Genomic DNA, 19,341 nt, shown 5'->3' with positions numbered 1-19,341 from the left:
CCGTTACCAAACAACACACTACCCAAAAAATATTAGAATATAACAAACTAAAATGCCCCAAATAGGCGACGACTCGTTGCAGTGCGACGCAGTGGGATAAAACGACTCTTTTTACGAAAAATTAAAGTAAAATATAATTTATTTTATATTATGTAGAAATAGTATACTACCATCTCGCATTATAATATAGGGGGTAAGCTGTATTGTATCATAGTGTATTTTTAATAATAGAATACGCATAACGCAGGACGCATGGGCGAGTCCTCGGCCGCTACAGAGGTTCTCTCAGGACTCGTGGGTGAGTCCTCGGTCGTTAAGCTGTTAATATAATATTTTTTAAAATACCAATAGAATATTACTGGAATTGTTTTATTGATTATAAAATTACACAACATGACAATAATTTATAATAAAAATATAACATATTATAATTTTTAATTAAATTTCCAACTATGGTCACCCTACCCGTAAAACAGCCCTGATTTAGTATTAGTAACGTTCTCCTATCGGTGTAAAGTCAAAGTCAAAGTATTGGTGGTGTGTGTTCTGCGTATAGCGCGTCGTTCACAGTCGAATGTATTTGTGTCTGAAAATGAAAGTAGAATTAATCCGGCCTTTCAGCCTTCATGTCAATTTACATAAGTGTGTGTATAATTAAAAGAATAATGGTGTGATAATGGAGTGTGCGCTGCTTTAAGGCGGCTTGTATCTGAGGATGTCTCTCGGCTGGGGGTGTCCGTATGGGTCGTCTCTGCTGCTCAGGTTCCTGATCGTGTCGTTCGGGATCGTCGGCAGGGTCTTATGGAACCTTGTGGAGAGTTCCTTCATGAACTCCATGATTAGCCTGGTGTTGGTATCCTTGCGGATATCAACGTTCCTGACGAACCACGGAGCGTCTGTGGCCTCCCGCAGCATCCTGTTCTGGACAACTTGAAGCCTTTCGATTAATTTTGCACGTGCATAGCCCCAAACAGGCGCCGCGTATGTCATGACCGGTCTTATCATCATTTTATATAGGAGGACTTTGTTTTTCACGTTGAGCTTACTGCGTCTGCCCGTAATCGGGCGGACGGCCGCAAGCCCTCCGAGTGCTTTTGTTCTGACGTGCTCGACGTGGGGTTTCCACGTCAGACTACTGTCTAGGATGACCCCGAGGTATCGAGTCTCGCTGACCCACGGGATGTCCTCTCCGAACATGGTGACGGGTTTCAATCTACCGGTTTTCTTTTTAGGCCTCCTGGTGAACATTACGGCTGCGCTCTTTTTGGGGTTTATGGAAATCCTCCACTTTGCGAACCATCGTTCGAGGATCTCACATATGCCTTGCAGTTTGTCGACGGCCAGCCTCAAGTTGACAGACGTGAAGGAGAGTGCCGTGTCGTCGGCGTATAGCGCGATTTGGGCTCTGCGATCCTCCGGGATGGGGATGTCGGCCATGTAGCAGGTGAAGAGAAGCGGTCCCAAGATCGAGCCCTGCGGCACTCCGGCTTCAATCGGTCGGGAACCCGACAGCGTCCCCTCGTTTCTCACTCGAAAAGATCTGTTTTTCAAGTAAGAGTCCAGAAGTTGACAGAGCGGCAGAGGGATACCGCCCTCCAGCAGCTTGTGCAGCAGTCCGGCGTGCCAGACTTTGTCGAAAGCTTTTGCGACGTCTAGGAAGATTGCGCCCGTGGAGAGTTTCAACGAGAATCCTTTGTTGATCTTCTCCACGACCCTCATCAGTTGATGGACCGACGAGTGTTTCGGACGGAATCCGTGCTGCACAGCCGGGATGATATCCCTCTTATCCGCAGCGTCACGCAGTCTGGACTCGATGACTCGTTCGCAGATCTTCCCCGCGATCGAGAGGAGACTGATCGGCCTGTAGTCGGAGGTCTTCGTGCCGCCCGTTTTCGGCTTCCTGATGAGAACCACCTGCGCCTCCTTCCATTTCTGTGGAAAGTGTTTCAGTGTTAGTGTTGTGTTGATTATGTAGGTGAGAGCGAGGATGCCTTTGTCCGGGAGAGACTTGAGCGCCCTCGCTGATACCTGATCTGGCCCCGAGGCCTTTCCAATCTTCGTGCGGCTGATGTAGGCGCAGACTTCAGTCGCGTTTGTGGGCTCCAGTCGTTCGTCTGTGCTGGCTCGTAGGGCGTTCTGCGTTTCCTCCTTCAGCTCAGCGTTGAAGTTCGGGTCGCAATGGTTTTCCGTGGACGTGAACTGGTCCCTCAGCCCGTCCGCGAACGCCTCCGCCTTCTCTTCGGGCGAGACGGCGGTCGAGCCGTCCGGCCTTTTGATAGGCGGAATCGCTGCGCGTTCGGTTCGGAGAGACTTTGCTAACTTCCAGATAGAGTTGTCCTCCGTGGAGAGGCTCTCTATCTTCTTGGTCCACCTGTCGTTCCGTAGCTCCGCTAGCTGGGCTTTCACCTCGCGGTCCAGTCTGTTTCTTTCTCGTTTGTCAGAGGGGTTGCCGAATCTTTGCCAGTTTCTTTTGGAACGGTTCCTTTCTCGGATCAGCTGCCTGATGTGGAGCGGTACCGGCGGTTCCTTTGTGGGGTCAATCGGTGAAGAGTTGGACGTGACCGCCTCCATGATCTCTTCCGTGAATCGGACCACCGCAGCATCCAGTTCCTCTCCGCTTTGCATCCCCGCCGGGACTGTGACGATGTTCTCGAATGTCTCCCTGAATTTGACCCAGTTGGTGCGCATTCTCGGCCGTGCCGTCAGTAGGGCGTTCGACAGGACCATCGTCAACAGGACGGGATTGTGATCGGACGAGAGCTCGTACAGGCTGGTCATGATGTAAGTTCCGAGAAAGTTTTGAAACATGGCAATGTCCAGAACGTCAGCGACCCCCGGAACGATGTGGCTGTAGAACGTGGGCGTGTCCGGCGCGTCTACGGTTATCGTGTACGGCCTGCGCTGAATGAAGTCACGCAGAACGAGCCCGTTGCGATTCGTTTTGAGCGAGTTCCATTGGACGTGCTTCGAGTTGAAGTCTCCGGCGACGACGGTCGGGATCGACGAGTCTGAAAGAAGGAGAAGGTCGTTTGTGAGTAGTAATCTGTTTGGGGGGTTGTAGATGGATACTAGCCTCATTTTTTCTCCGTGCTCCATTTCGAGGACCACGATTGTGGCCTCCGCATGTAGCAAGTCCGGAGTCAGCTCCTTGTGGTGCTTGAGACCTATCCTGACGTAGACGGCTGTGCCTCCTCCCTTCCTGTCGGTGCGGTCGTCTCGGTGGAGTACGTAGCCGGGGATGTTGACGCGGTAGCCTGCCCTCAAGTGGGTCTCGTTCACCAGGATCACGTCTAGGTCGTGGTGCTTCGCGAAAAGCTCCACGTCGTTGCGCTTGTTCAGCAGCCCGTTCGCGTTCCAGAAAACGAGTCTGAGTTGTTCGGCTGGGGCTAACGCGTCCATCTATTTTTTGCCAAAGATGGCCATCAGCTGGGTAAGTAGAGGGAGAACCTCTACCAACATCGGGAGCGCGCTCTCCAGTGTGGGAGCTAGCTTCGTCAGATTTTCGAGGGGCTTAGCTGGCGGCGAAGCTCCTCCTGTTCCTACAACAGATGGTTTAGTGGTCTGGGGTGCTGCACCCTTCGCGATGTTCGCGTAGGACGCAGCATGCGGGGCTTTTGCGCACCTCCTGTAATTAGCAGGATGGTCGCCTCCGCAGTTGACGCATTTCGGGTGCTGTTCCTGCGTCTTTTTGCAGTCCCTCGTTAGGTGAGGGCCTGCACATTTGACGCAAGCCGGGGCCACGTTGCAGAAACTGGCACCGTGTCCAAACTTCTGGCACCGGTGACACTGCCCGATGTGTCCTGGTCTTCTTTTAAGCTCCTCGGCCCTGATGCTGAGGCCGAGCAGGTGAGTGATATTAAAAATTGACTTACCTGCTTCAGTCCTCTCCGCTTGGACTAGGATCATTGGGGCGTCTTTGCCTCGGACCTTCATTCGGTGAACTGACTTCACCGGATGTGTCAGCTTTAGCGCCTTAAGTAGTTCGTCAGTCTGGATGCCGGTCGGGACGCCTCGCAGCACCACCTTCAGCAGCTTTTCCTCCTGAAGCTGATAGGTGTGAAACTCCTGTTTCCTTTCGGAAAGGAGCCTCGTCACCGTCCTGTAGCTGGTCGATGAGGTCAGCTGTAGCTTGATCCCGTCTCTAGTCTGCTTGGCAGACGAGACAGGGATCGCGAGTCGACGGAGGTCAGCCTCGAGCCGCACGTAACTGGTGCCGCTCTTAATAAAAATTGGCGGCACCTTTTCGGTTTTTATTTCCGATGTGGCTGGGGCTGTTTCTGCTTCTGGAGAGGTGGCGGCGGGCGCCTCCGTTGCGCTGCGCGTCGTCTTCCTTCTGCGCTTGCGCTTCGTCTTTGTTGTCCTGAAGCCGTCCGTCTCCATCTCCTCGGTCGAGGAGAGAGCAGACGATTCGCTAGCGGACGGTTCCTGGGGCGGAGTCGGAGTGAGCTGGGGTGCGATCGGCGTCGGGGTCTGTGTAGGCGACGTCGAGCTGGTCAGCGTCGTCGTTTTGAGCTGACTAGCCACTCCTTCCAAGCCTCTCAGAAACTCGTTCTGTGAGCTCAAAGTTCTGACAGTGGCTGTCAGCGCGTCTATTTTCTTGAGGTCGATTTCCCGCTGTTTCAACAGCAGGTCGACCTTGACTCGTAAGTCGTCCATCTCCGAGTCGCGCATGCGCGAACGGGTGCGGAGCTCGTCGATCTCCGGGTCTCGCGCGCGCGAGCGGGATCGGACCCGCGAGTGGGCAGCGCCATCCGGAGCGGTGGCGGGAATCGTCTCCAGCCGCGGAATGTGTTTTTTCGCGGCGCGGGCGGGGGGCACACTAGGGTCGGCCATTTCGACCGAGCCCTTGCACTTTCACTACGGCAATGCGCGGGTTTCGGGCGATGCTTAGCGTTCGCGAGCTTGTCGGAGCGTCCGTCCTCGTATCGGTGTAAACAAATTCGCAGAAAACTGTTCTAGTTCAGGGGCAGCCAACCCAAATGATCTTGCGGGCTACATATAAAATTATGTCCCCATGTTAATATTAGATTTAGATACACTATAGACATTTTTTTGGAGTGAACAATTGAAACATAGCGAGTTATTATTATTGTGTTTACTATTATTCTTACATGTAAACATAAATATAATAATAATACTACTGAGCGTACATTGTAAAGAATCTCGCGGTCCGGAAAAATGTTCAAGGCGGGCCCGCAGGTTGGCCACCCCTGTTCTAGTTATTATAGAATATTTCCTACTAACAACTTGTAAATATAATAATCTTGCTCCGACTTATTCTCGCTACTTTGTTACGAACAATCAGCGAAGGCTTTTTTGAATTTTATTATCAAAGTAGTAAGAAGCTTCATTTTAAGCGGTGGTTGTGAACCTACAAATATGTAGCAGAAACCTAAATAACCGATTTAATAAATTGGCGGCCCTTAAAAGGGCCTTTTGTCAGTGAATAGTATAAGATATCCATTTAAGCCTTTTTCTCGGTCTTCTTGGGTAAGAGAACGGCTTGAATGTTGGGCAGTACTCCTCCTTGAGCGATGGTGACTCCGGAGAGAAGTTTGTTTAACTCCTCGTCGTTTCGGATGGCCAGTTGGAGATGTCTGGGGATGATCCTAGTTTTTTTGTTGTCGCGAGCTGCGTTGCCGGCCAACTCGAGGACTTCAGCGGCCAGATATTCCATGACGGCGGCCAAGTAGACGGGAGCACCGGCGCCGACCCTCTCGGCGTAGTTTCCCTTCCTCAAGAGACGATGGATACGTCCCACGGGGAATTGGAGTCCAGCGCGGCTGGAACGGGACTTCGCCTTTCCCTTGACTTTGCCACCTTTACCGCGACCGGACATGTTGAGTGATGAATTAAACGAACACGACCGCAGAAGAACGGAAGAGCGAGTGTAAATTTTTGCGGTTGACGGGCTGTATATTTATACCAGTCGCGGTACGTGCCGCTTTTCCCCACCACTCTACCGATGCCAACGTCCCCTACTTGCGCTGCGTTTATCCGATAGTAAACTCTACCAGTCTTTTCAAATTTTCACCCACCCGTTCCGACTGAGCTTTGCAGCAGAGTCCGATCATGGCACCGAAAACCAGCGGGAAGGCAGCGAAGAAGTCCGGCAAGGCTCAGAAAAACATCACCAAGACCGACAAGAAGAAGAACAAAAGGAAGAAGAGGAAGGAAAGTTACGCCATCTACATTTACAAGGTGCTGAAGCAAGTCCACCCCGACACCGGCATTTCCTCGAAAGCGATGAGCATCATGAACAGCTTCGTCAACGATCTGTTCGAACGAATCGCGGCCGAATCCTCTCGCCTGGCTCACTACAACAAGCGTTCCACCATCACCAGCAGGGAGATCCAGACTGCCGTCAGGCTCTTGCTGCCCGGTGAATTGGCCAAACACGCCGTCAGTGAAGGCACCAAAGCAGTCACTAAATACACCAGCTCCAAGTAAACAGATCCTTCACGTACACCAAACGGCCCTTTTCAGGGCCAACGAATCTTTTTTTCGGTTTTGTTTGATATCCTGCTAATTATGTTTTTCACCAATGACTACTTTCACTATAATATCCTATTACCCTTTGTCATCAATCTATAAAACACCACTTATTTGCTATTTTTAATTATTGAGGAATCCTCGTCACCTGCGTTAACTTTGTAAGCCGAAAGGAAAGCATAAATAACACTTACAAATCTAACGGTTTATATTTTGTATAATAATGTTAAAACAGTCGGACTGTGACCAAAACTAATGTTACACAATACCCAATTTCACACACCAGATTTTTGGACGAAATTTAATATCGATTGTTGGAAAATCCTATACCAAATGGGCAAAATGGAGAGCGACTTTACTTATTTTTATTTGTTTCATATAGTAATTATTAATTATTGTATGGCAGCGCTGTCCATTTTTTATTTTGTAATTGGTAATTGAAATTGAAAACTCAGTTATTATCACTTATCAAGTTATTTTAATTACACGAAGAAAACAAATCCAACAGTATTATATTGTTACTTATCATAAACAAAAATACTCAGAATCTTACAAAATGAATAAAATAAAATATTTAAAAAAAAAAGTTCTTCGTGGCCCACTAGTTGGACAGCACTGCTGTTTATTAAAAAATATGTATACATTAACACTTTACCTACCGCTCACACCAATTGGCGTCCTGAGTGTGCCGAAAGTTAAACACCGCAGACGCCAATTGGCGTCCTGTGTATGTGATCGCTTCCATGTCAAATTAAAAATACATGTTTAGTGTTTTATTTTTTTTAAGAGATGACTAAATAAATGTATGAATTTTCTTTTTATTTTAATTATATTTAGACAAATGCGAAGGTTTTATAAATATATTTTGTATTTCTTTCATCCGGCAGTTTGACTACCAGAAAAACTTATGTATCTTTTGATACGGTCCGAATATTTTAATGAATTTTTCTAGACATATTATAAATGTATCAATGCATCAATTCAAGTCATTATTAAGTGGCTCTCAACGTGTGTTTCGCCGGAAATAGAAATGAATTAATACATTTCCTTATTATTAGATTTTAAAGTCAAAATGATATATTTTTAACTCCCGTAGCATTTATCCTTCTCAAAAAACTTCATAACGTTTTTTTAGTTCTTGCGGCAACTGTCCGTTATCCATAAAATTTTAGAGATGACCATTTTATTTTTAGTGTCTCTGATATTTTCAAAATCTGGTCGCCTTAATTTAATACAATTTAAAACGTGACTGTACATTGTAGGTAATAAAACGATAACACGAGAGCAACGATTGTTTTAAATTCGTTTAGGTTGCGTACCAAAAAAATGTCTTAATTTAATAAACGGTGAACGGACTGTCGCTATTATGTAATTATGTTTATATCTATCACCATTCATTGATATATTTAGGTAACCAAATCAGCAGCTTTCATAAATAGAATTATCCATATACTTTCGATTTTTAAATCAAAAATACTTTTTTCACGTCAAATTTTTTTTAACCCGGAAAAAATTATTTAAAAAATAGTGCATAAATATCTCATATCAATTAGGTGTATTTTTTTCGCTTCGTCCTAAAATTTATAATGCATTCAAAGAATTTCGGTTTGAGGATACGGTACATACAAAGACCGATAGGTAGTAAAAATCTATCTAAAAATAATATTTATCGAATCACTCGCCTCTTAATAGTATCAAACCAGATTTTAAGGGTTAATAAAAGGTATAACAATTATTTGAAAGGTGCGTAAATAAATTTGTTGAATGCAAGATTAATTCTTAACCGAAAATAAAAAATTGGCGGCCCTGAAAAGGGCCTTTTTCGAAAAGTCAGCGATGCGAGATGATTAGCCTCCGAATCCGTATAGAGTACGTCCTTGTCTTTTCAAAGCATAGACGACATCCATGGCGGTGACGGTCTTCCTCTTGGCGTGCTCGGTGTAGGTGACGGCGTCCCTGATGACGTTTTCTAGGAAAACCTTCAACACGCCTCTGGTCTCCTCGTATATCAGACCGGAGATACGCTTGACTCCCCCTCTGCGAGCCAGACGACGGATGGCGGGCTTGGTGATACCCTGGATGTTGTCCCTCAACACCTTCCTGTGACGCTTAGCTCCTCCTTTCCCCAATCCCTTTCCTCCCTTTCCGCGACCAGTCATCTTTGAAAGTATAAAGTCCAACCACACGAAACGAGCGACGGAAGAGAAGTGAGAAAATTTTTCAAGACACCGCCTTATATACAAACGCAATATTGTGGGCGGAGCTAAAACATGCGCGTGGTGGGGGTTATAGTTTAATTTTAGTTATGAAAACAAAGCTGTTAGTTTTTCGTTTAAATAAATTAACGCGCATATATCCAGAGTTATTTTATTTTTAATTACGAATAATGTTTTTTTTTTGTAAAATAATAACCTTTCAGCCATTTTTTTTTTTTTTTGTATATCGTTTATTTAATAGGATAATTAAATTTACATTTTATTTATGATTTTGACCCGTGACTGTCACGGGTGATTTTGGTGGGAGCTTAAAAAAAAAAAAAAGTCAACTCGAATTTTTTATTTATTCATTCAAAAATGTCCGAGATGACCTGTTGCATACTATTTCTCTGGAATTGCTAAATAATTTGCCACTCAACCGGAAACATCGACGGCGATTTCAATTCCGGGACAATCTCGGTCAATCAGGGACTGTTGGCAACCCTACTAACAATACATAAACATTTATTTTAAAACCGAAAAAAAAAAAAAAAAAAAAACGTAAATATTCTGGAAAATATTTAAAATAAATAAAATATGTAAACTATATACTATTAGAATTAGGTAGTTAATAGTAAAATAAAGTAAACCCAAAATTTTGAAACGACGCTTTGCCGTTGAGTACGACCCCCACTCTCCGTAAAATAGTCAAAAGAACACGCTTACTATAAAAGCGGGCCGTTTCTCTCGAAATTTCAATTGGCTCGCCGTTGCTCGCGCTGTACGTACGTATCGCGCGGACGCTCTCGACCAGCCAGCTCACGGACACTGACGCGTTCGGACAAGTTCGGACGCGTGGTGACTTGCAGCGACCCGCGGTCTTCAAGGCCGCAAACAAATTGATCTGTGACCGCGCTTGGCGTGGTCACGACAATTCAAAAGGCCCTTCTCAGGGCCACCTTCGCCTTCGTCATGGACGAACAGACTCTTCCTCCCTCCCCTTCCTCGGAGGCGGAAAACTTAAGGAGGATTATCAAGGAGATGGAGGATCGCCACAACCTCCAAATGGAGCAACAACACCAGCAGCAGAAAATGCTGATTAAGCAGCTGACCGAGCTAACGAAGATCAACATGGCTTTACAGTCAAAAATTGATCTTATCCTGACTGGATCAGCACAAGCACAACCAGCAAGCGAAGTGTCTGACATGGACACAGAGGAGGCCTCGACCGACACGAGGAAGCCGAGACGGAAGAGGAAGAAGGCTGCAACGTCGATCAGCCCTCTGACTACAACCAGCCCACCGACGACAACCAGCCCACCGACGACGACCAGCCCACCGACGACGACCAGCCCACCGACGACGACCAGCCCACAGACGACCAGTCCACCGATGGACGACGGCTTCACCACGGTGACCAGAAAGAGACGTGCTGTCAGAATTTCCGACAGCGAGTCCGATTCAGATGGTCCCGAGGACAACTCAGAGGACTCACAAAAAGCCAAGCCAGCTGCGAAGATCCCGCCGATTTATCTCCGCTCCGGTGACAACTTCTATAAGTTGATGGACGACCTGAGACGCATGGCCATCCCTCTCTCGACAGCCAAGCAGACCAAAGACGGAATCCGGATCCAACTAACGTCCTCCGACCACTTCAGGGTGGTAACAAGGACGTTAACCAAAAAAGGGGTCCAATTTCATACATTCGCACTCCAGGAGGACAAATCACTCAAGGTTGTCCTCCGTGGAGTGCCCACAGGTATAGAATGTTCCGACATTATGAAGTCGTTAAAATCAGACAACTATCCGATTATTTCTGTCCACAGGATGAAATCCCGCGGAAAGGACATCCCGCTCGTGCTTGCACAGGCAGAGCGCACCGTCCAAGGAAAAGAACTTTTTAAGATCACACACCTCAACGGACTCAGCGTGAGAGCTGAGGAGCTCAAGAGACGACCGGGACAGCTCTCCCAGTGCCACCGCTGCCAAAAATTCGGACATGGAGCAAGAAATTGCAACCTGTCACCGGCCTGCGTCAAATGCGCAGGGCAGCACCATACACGCGACTGCAAGAAGAACGCCGATCAGCCTCCAACTTGCGCGAACTGCGGGGGAAGCCACCCGGCGAGCTATAGGATGTGTCCTAAAGCTCCCACGGCTGCGTCCTCCTACGCCAAAGCGGCCGCAGGAAGCAAACCGGCTGTCGCACCCACTCCCGTTCCTCAGCCGCAGCCTGTCCCACTCCCATCCAATCTTCCCACTCCAAACTTTCCCCCCCCTCAACCTGCCCCTGGACCGTTCACTACGGCGGACATGCAGACCTTCATCCAAAAAACAATGATGGCCATGATCCCGATGATGGCAGAAATGATTAAAATCCGCAATTAATGCTTTCTTCTCTCGTTTCAGGTACCCAACTCAGAACGGCATACTGGAATGCCAACGGACTACAGAATAAGCGTAACGAGCTCGCAGTGTTCGCTCAAACCCATGGACTGGAAGCGATCCTAGTGAACGAGACGCACTTGCGTCCGGGCTACTGGGCTAAGATTGCAAACTACACGCTGCACAGAGACGACCGAAAGGACAGGAAAGGAGGAGGCACGGCCATTTACGTGTCGAGAACCGTCCAACACTACAAAGAACCCACTCCACCGCTCCGTCATTCCGAGGCGACGATAGTCATAATCAAACTGTCGGACGACCGAAAAATCCGGCTCATATCCTTTTACAACCCCCCCAACAAAACCCTCCTGGGCGTAGATCTCGACTCGCTTCTGGCATCAGACATCCCGACCATCATCGCAGGCGACTTCAATTCCAAACACACAGCGTGGTATTCACACAGTAGCAACAAAAACGGCATAATACTAAACACTTATCTTACCCACAGGACAAACCCGACCCACGTCGACGCACCCGCTACGCCAACGTTCCGAAGCATGATCCCTCCGCACCGGACGGACGTCCTCGACATAGCGCTTTTCCAAAACGTCCACTACTCCTACTTGCTGACAAACCTAGACGAGCTCTCATCCGATCACAACCCCGTGCTCCTAATCCTGAAAACGACACATCACCCCCTGCCGGTCATCGCCAGAAATCGCATCGACTGGAAGAAGTTTCAGAAGACGGCAAACGACTTCCTGACGCTTCCCGTATGTTTAGCGACGTGCGACGGGCTGGATGCAGCTGCAAATAAATTCACCACGGAAATTCGCAAGGCGCTGGAGTCCAACTCCTCTCCCTACGACCCCGAACTGACCCCTCCCATTCCCTTGAGCATCCGGCGGGTCATACGAAACAGGAACAAAGCAAGAAAGCGATGGCAAAAGTTCTGCAACCCCTCGGACAAGGCGGAGTTGAACCGACTGGACCGAGAGGTAAAATCTACCCTGGCGGAACTCCGAAACAGCCAATGGAAGGAAAAAATCCAGTCACTGGCCACCGACGATGGATCACTGTGGAAAATGGCCAAGGCGCTACGCAACAAATCGACCAACGTACCACCGATCAAGAGATCCGACGGAAGTATCGCTGTCACCCCGGAAGACAAAGCGGAAGCTTTCGCAGACGGTTTGCAGTCCCAATTCACCCCCACAATTATTAACATCGATCCTCTGTTCGTGGACAGGATAGAAAACGAAGTGCTCCACGAGATGTCAACACCACCGAGCGACCGCATCAGACACACGAGCCCACTGGAAATAGAAGACATCATTTCACACATGAGAGCCAATAAAGCACCAGGCCCGGATGAAATAAAACCGAAAGCGCTACAACTCCTACCGGAGAGGGGGTATCTGATTATTTCGATTCTGATAAACTCGTGTCTAAGACTCAGACATTTCCCCACAGGCTGGAAGACGGCGACCGTCATATTGATAAGAAAGCCCAACACGGGAGGCACCAAACCGGAAGACTACAGACCCATTAGCCTACTGTCGACAATTGGAAAAGTGTGCGAAAGAGTCATCGAAAGAAGGCTCAAAGAGGACATTGCTGAGAAAAACATCATTCCAGATGAACAACATGGATTCAGGCCGCAGCACTCCTCTGTACACCAGCTGATGAGAGTCGTCGAGTACATCAACTCCGGCTTCTCACTCAAGCTCTCGACGGGGGCGATCTTCCTGGACATTGCGAAAGCCTTCGACAGGGTTTGGCATGACGGCTTGCTTCACAAATTAATCAATCAAAATGTCTCTTCTTCTCTTTGCAGGTTACTCTCGTCTTACCTGCGGGACAGGAAGTTCAGTGTCAAAAACGAGAACACAATATCAGCGATACGGCCAATAGCTGCAGGAGTCCCCCAAGGCTCCATACTAGGACCACTCCTGTATACTTTATACACATCGGACTTACCGAAACCGGTCGACAGGAGGGCCAGAATAGCGCTGTACGCGGACGACACAGCTATCCTTTTTCAATCTAGAAGCCCACAGCTCATAGTGGAGAGGCTCCAGAACTACATCGATGAGCTGGAAGCATGGTTCAGCAAATGGAGGATCACCGTGAACCCAAAGAAGAGTGCTGCGGTTCTATTTTCCAAAAGCGTATCCAAAAAGACGCCGGGCAATGTGACAATGTGCGGCACGGCCGTTCCCTGGACCGACGAGACTAGGTATCTCGGGCTCACGTTAGACAAACGACTGCGCTGGAAACCGCACATAGAAAACATCAGGAGCAAAACTTTGGCGGGGGTCTCCGCCCTCCAACCTCTGGTAGGAAGGAGGTCGAGGCTCTCACTGAAGAACAAGCTCCTGATATACAAAATGATCATCCGGCCCGTGATGACTTACGCTGCTCCGGTCTGGGGATACGCTCGGAGCTGCTACTTGAAAAGGCTCCAGATAGTCCAAAACAGAGTCCTCAGACAGGCCACCGACGCGCCCTGGTTTGTGAGAAACTCCGACATCCACAAAGACACGGACATGGAACAAATCATGGAGTATATACAGAAACTGTCGGAAAAATTTTTTAAGTCACTGCCACAAAACCCCAACAGCACTATCAACAACCTCTGTAGATCGGGGGACCCTTACGGAAATCCACATCCGCTGGACATCTTAAAATTTAAAACATAAACCTCTATTCGCATGAATAGTGTTGGCCCTAGCCGCGCTGTGCGCGGCTGGGGCCATCATTGTTCGTTATTAATTAATCATTACTTTTGACACATTAACAACATAAATTCCGACAGGGAGATAGAGCACAAATGCAGGGACTCCCACAACACAAAAACTTTGACTTTGACTCGAAATTTCACTCGAATTCTCGTCGCCGCACGCACAGGAACTCGTCGTTAAAATGGCTCGTACCAAGCAAACCGCCCGTAAGTCCACGGGAGGCAAGGCTCCTAGGAAGCAGCTGGCCACGAAGGCAGCTCGCAAATCGGCTCCCGCCACCGGAGGAGTGAAGAAGCCCCATCGTTACAGGCCGGGAACCGTAGCTCTCCGTGAGATCCGTCGTTACCAAAAGTCCACCGAGCTCTTGATCCGCAAGCTCCCTTTCCAACGCTTAGTCCGTGAGATTGCTCAGGACTTCAAGACCGACTTGCGCTTTCAGAGCTCCGCCGTCATGGCTCTCCAGGAAGCCAGCGAGGCTTACCTCGTAGGTCTTTTCGAAGACACCAACTTGTGCGCCATCCACGCTAAGAGGGTCACCATCATGCCGAAGGATATCCAATTGGCGAGAAGAATCCGAGGAGAACGCGCTTAATTTGACTAAATCTTATTTTGACAAAACGGCCCTTTTCAGGGCCACCAATTTATTAGTTCGGCTAAGAAAAATTCCTTGCTTACAAAAATGACTTATTATATAGAAACTGCTCCACATATTCAAATATTAACGACAGCTTTAAGTTTGCATTTTTGCACTTTTCAATGAGTTCAAAATACATTTTCTGAAATCATATAATAGGTAGTATGGCAATTAATTGGGTGTGGCTTCAATCATATCTTCATATGGAAGATTGCTTCGAGAAATGTCATGATGGATATAACTAAATATGCATTGAAATTGTAATGTACATACATATATAAATATATTTTATATTGCATACATCAAAGTAATAAAAATATTGGTGCTGGGTAGACAATTACCTAAATACTTACAAGGAAGCCTGAAATATTTTCACATTTATTATGTAATAACTCAATACTATTGACAATTTAATAGTTATATTGACCGAGAAGTACATTATTTCCCCGTCTACTATCGGGCAGTGTTTTCTATGAATTTCGAAATTTTACGTTATTACACTCTCGCTTAAAACTAAAGTATAAATTTTATAAAAAAAAAAAAATTTTCATTCATTTTTGTGTCCAGCAGTGGGCACCAAAAATTCAGCGATCCGACTTTCAGTAAAATTCTCTCCACCTAAAACGAGGGGCACAGACAACGTGCTTAGCAGACGTCCTATTGCAATAGTAAATTATTATAAAATGTCTACATGCGTTCAAAAATAAATGTGAGATGTAGCGTCACTGCATCAATCAAGTAACTTTGTAATAAATATTTAAAAAACCCAAAACCTGACATACACATAATATATGATATATAATGCGTATATTACACGTTTTGAAAATAACCAAATTGTATTACGAAAAACAGTATGGAAACAAAGTAACCGAAAAATATTAGTGGCCCTGAAAAGGACCTTTGTATGATTCTGGCTGGGTCGCAAGTTTACTTCTTGGCGGCGTTCTTTTTGCCCGCAGGTCTGCCTCTGGTACCGCCAGTCGCGGCTTTGGGTGTCTTCGGCTTCTTGGTGGGCGGTTTGGCCGTCTTCTTCGCCTTAGTCGGGGTCTTCTTGGGCTTGGCGGCGGCGGCGGTGACGGCTTTTTTAGGGGTAGCATCTTTGGTCTGCTTGGCTGTCGAGAGAGGGATGGCCATGCGTCTCAGGTCATCCATCAACTTATAAAAGTTGTCTCCGGAGCGGAGATAAATCGGCGGGATCTTCGCAGCTGGCTTGGCTTTTTGCGAGTCCTCTGAGTTGTCCTCGGGACCATCCGAATCGGACTCGCTGTCGGAAATTCTGACAGCACGTGTCTTTCTGGTCACCGTGGTGAAGCCGTCGTCCATCGGTGGACTGGTCGTCTGTGGGTTGGTCGTCGTCGGTGGGCTGGTCGTTGTCGGTGGGCTGGTTGTAGTCAGAGGGCTGGTCGACATTGCAGCCTTCTTCCTCTTCCGTCTCGGCTTCCTCGTGTCGGTCGAGGCCTCCTCTGTGTCCATGTCAGACGCTTCGCTTGCTGGTTGTGCTTGTGCTGATCCAGTCAGGATGAGATCAATTTTTGACTGTAAAGCCATGTTGATCTTCGTTAGCTCGGTCAGCTGCTTAATCAGCATTTTCTGCTGCTGGTGTTGTTGCTCCATTTGGAGGTTGTGGCGATCCTCCATCTCCTTGATAATCCTCCTTAAGTTTTCTGCCTCCGAGGAAGGGGAGGGAGGAAGAGTCTGGTCGTCCATGACGAAGGCGAAGGTGGCCCTGAGAAGGGCCTTTTGAATTGTCGTGACCACGCCAAACGCGGTCACAGATCAATTTGTTTGCGGCCTTGAAGACCGCGGGTCGCTGCAAGTCACCACGCGTCCGAACTTGTCCGAACGCGTCAGTGTCCGTGAGCTGGCTGGTCGAGAGCGTCCGCGCGATACGTCCGTACAGCGCGAGCAACGGCGAGCCAATGGCCGCGCTCACTAAACTGTCCGGCGCCGGGTACCGAGTTGAGTGTGGTGGGGGTAAAACTCAAACATGAACCGGGCCGTTGACAGTGTTTGTGGTATCTTGTAATAAAATATAATATATATTCCTCGTGTTTAGGCAATAGCGGAAGAAATAGACTTCGAAATTTTAATTATATTAATGTAATCTCTTTTAATTATCTTAGTAGAATACATACAAAAATAAAATAATAACGCGAAATGTGTGGAAGGACTTAGGCCGGTTTCACACGTGCCGGGTGCATTTGCCCGGCACCGGGCCGGCGCCGTGTAGTGGGGATGGTGTTGTATGGGCTAGTACTATCATTTCAGACGTGCCGGACAAATCTACCCGGCGCCGGCTCGGCGCTGACTGCCGGGCTGTCACCGGCCGCGCTCACTCCTTGATCCTTGATCATGACATTTTTGGTGTACCGTGGATGTTGATCCTTTTACACCTTTGTCTGTCTGAAAAGATAATGTATATATTATCTGTGTTTTATCTGTTGTTTAGATATGGGTTGGGCTGGGTTTGCGGTAATGGGAGGGGAGGTGGTTGGTAGTTGGCGGGTTAGGATACCTTGTGGGCGTTTGTGTTTGTGGGGGATGGTGTTTGGATCTAGGTCCGCTAGGTGTTTGATGGAATTGTTGTCTATCTTAGGGATGTGCCTGTAGAACTGTTGAGCTAGTTTGAGAATGTGGTCAAAGAGGTATGGCGTGTTTGTGTCGTTATGTATTTGTTCGTTCCTTACGAACCATGGCGCTTTTACACTTGTGTGTAAAATCTTGTTTTGGCATACTTGCATCTTTTTGATGTGAGTTAGGGCTGCTGTACCCCATATAGGGGAGGCGTATGTTAAAGTGGGTCTGATGATGGCTTTGTAAAGCAATAGTTTGTTTTTTAGGTTGAGGACGCTACGTCTTCCTATGAGTGGGTATAGGGCTCCGTAGGCGGCTGTATCTTTTCTTGCCGTGTTAGCTATGTGGGGCCCCCAGGTCAATTTTTTGTCTAGGGTGAGGCCGAGGTATTTGACTTGGGTTGACCAAGGAATTGGGGTGTTTCTAATTTTAAGTCTGGGTGGGTTTGTACAACTTTTTTTTGTGAATATTAGTCCTTGGCTTTTGTCTGGATTAATTTTAAAGCGCCATTTGGCGTACCATAATTCTAATTTGTCTATTTCTTTCTGAGCACGCGAAATGGCAAGAGGAATAGATTTGGACGAGCAGTGTCGTCCGCGTAGAGTGCAAGTATGGTGTGACGGTTGGATGGCTTGGGGACGTCGGACGTGAAGATGTTGAACAGTAGCGGTGAGATTATGGAGCCTTGAGGTACTCCTGCTTTGATTTGTCTGGGTGCCGAGAGGCAGCCCTCGAATCGCACTTGAAATGTGCGGCTATCTAAAAATGAAGCTAACAGCTGGATAATGCTAGTGGGGAAGTTAAGTGTGTGGAGTTTGTACAAGAGGCCTTCATGCCATACCCTGTCGAAGGCTTGGGATATGTCAAAAAAATACGGCTACTGAGGAAGATTTGTGGTTGAAATTGTTCGCTATGGTGTCGGTTACGCGCAAGAGTTGGTGTAATGTGTTGTGGTTTTCTCTGAACCCGTGCTGTTCGTCCGGAAGAACTTTCAGCTCGCGTGTCAGTGTGGTGAGACGTCTGTGGATCACTCGCTCGAACAGTTTGTTGATAGAGGATAGAAGGCTGATGGGGCGGTAGTTTTGAGGAAATTTTGGGTCTTTGTTGGGCTTTGGGAGGATTACTACAATAGCAGATTTCCAAGCTGGGGGGTAGTACCGATTGCGCAAAGCTGCGTTGAAGATGTTGGTTATTGTGACGATTGTTTTCTTGGGAGAATATGTCAGAGCCTTGTTGGGGACGTTATCTAATCCGTGGGCTTTGTGGGGCCGGAGGTTCTGGATGAAACAGTATATTTCAGCCGGAGATGTTAATTTAATTTTGTCCGACGGAGTTTTTGAGTTAATTGAGCACACGGTGGAGTTTACCGAGTCTGTGAATGTGTTGTGTCCTCTGCGGGCAGGGTTGGGCGTGAATTGCTCTTGAAGAGAGTCTGCGAAGGCTTCTGTTTTTTCCGTGGACGTGTATACCAGTCCCCTGTTGGAGGTATGCAGTGGTGGGGTGTACGGGGAGGGTTTTTTGAGTGATTTAGCTAATTTCCATAGGGAATTATCTTGGGTGGCCAGAGAATTGATTTTTTGGTCCCATTGCTTGTTGTGGAAATCTCGAAGCGCTTTTCTGACTATCGCTTGGTGTTTGTTCATTTCTATTTTGTCCGCTGGGACACCGTAGCGTTGCCAGCGTCTGCGAAAGTGGTTTTTGGTGGAGATCAACAGTCTGGTCTCAGGGTCTAGGCGGGGGCGGGTACTTGTATTGGTAGTTGGAGTGGCCGCGAAGTTTAATGCTGCTGTGTAGTTGTTTGTAAGAGATTGTACTGCTGAGTCTATTTGTTCGTTAGTGGCTAAGAAGTGTGGGATTATTGTGTTTGTTTCTAAGTGAAATTTGAATTTTAGCCAGTGTGTGAATTTTGAAATCCCGGGGGATTCAGCTGTATGGGGCCGGGTGATGTCAAAAGGGTTTGAGAGATTGACCAGAACCGGGTTGTGGTCAGAAGAGAGGTCGCTTATGGCGTGGAGTTCGATCGACCATGGAAAGTTGCTGTGGGCTAGAAGGTCTATAGTGGATGGGCGACGTCCGATTGCGCTATAGCAAATGGGTTCGGGAGGGCCGATTACTCAAACGTTAGAGTTGAAGGCGTAGTTGAAGAGGTCGTTACCTTTGCGGGAGGCGCGTGGGCAATTCCAGAAGGGATGCTTGGCGTTGAAGTCGCCGGCTACGATTGTGGGAGTGTTGTCGCAAAAAAGTTTATTTAGATCGTCGTAGTCGATGGGTGAGTTGGGTGGACTATAATATGCTATTAGTTTGAAGGTGCCCGAGT

At 47.6% G+C, this 19,341-nt stretch overlaps 4 protein-coding genes across 4 annotated transcripts; 2 read left to right on the top strand and 2 right to left on the bottom strand.

The window, feature by feature from the left end:
- Positions 1–5,434: 5,434 nt before the first annotated feature.
- LOC148228775 (histone H2A-like) lies at positions 5,435–5,886 on the bottom strand. The gene has a single exon (XM_088200744.1). It carries the CDS (start codon positions 5,837–5,839, stop codon positions 5,465–5,467), a length of 375 nt encoding a protein of 124 aa, XP_088056870.1. The 5' UTR covers positions 5,840–5,886; the 3' UTR covers positions 5,435–5,464.
- A 99-nt stretch (positions 5,887–5,985) lies between these two features.
- LOC148228774 (histone H2B-like) lies at positions 5,986–6,595 on the top strand. Its single transcript, XM_088200738.1, has one exon. The coding sequence runs from the start codon at positions 6,073–6,075 to the stop codon at positions 6,448–6,450; it is 378 nt and encodes a 125-aa protein (XP_088056864.1). The 5' UTR covers positions 5,986–6,072; the 3' UTR covers positions 6,451–6,595.
- A 674-nt stretch (positions 6,596–7,269) lies between these two features.
- LOC148228773 (histone H4) lies at positions 7,270–8,680 on the bottom strand. The gene has a single exon (XM_088200747.1). The coding sequence runs from the start codon at positions 8,649–8,651 to the stop codon at positions 8,340–8,342; it is 312 nt and encodes a 103-aa protein (XP_088056873.1). The 5' UTR covers positions 8,652–8,680; the 3' UTR covers positions 7,270–8,339.
- A 5,264-nt stretch (positions 8,681–13,944) lies between these two features.
- Positions 13,945–14,752, top strand: LOC148228772 (histone H3). The gene has a single exon (XM_088200737.1). It carries the CDS (start codon positions 13,998–14,000, stop codon positions 14,406–14,408), a length of 411 nt encoding a protein of 136 aa, XP_088056863.1. The 5' UTR covers positions 13,945–13,997; the 3' UTR covers positions 14,409–14,752.
- The last annotated feature ends 4,589 nt before the right edge of the window (positions 14,753–19,341 follow it).

The sequence above is a fragment of the Plectrocnemia conspersa genome, unplaced genomic scaffold (assembly GCF_051122295.1).
Source record: "Plectrocnemia conspersa isolate PC_06_02 unplaced genomic scaffold, ASM5112229v1 ptg000012l, whole genome shotgun sequence".
NCBI lineage: Eukaryota > Metazoa > Arthropoda > Insecta > Trichoptera > Polycentropodidae > Plectrocnemia > Plectrocnemia conspersa.
The sequence above is the reverse complement of the archived record's forward strand: the minus strand, read 5'-3'. Positions and strand labels throughout refer to the sequence as shown.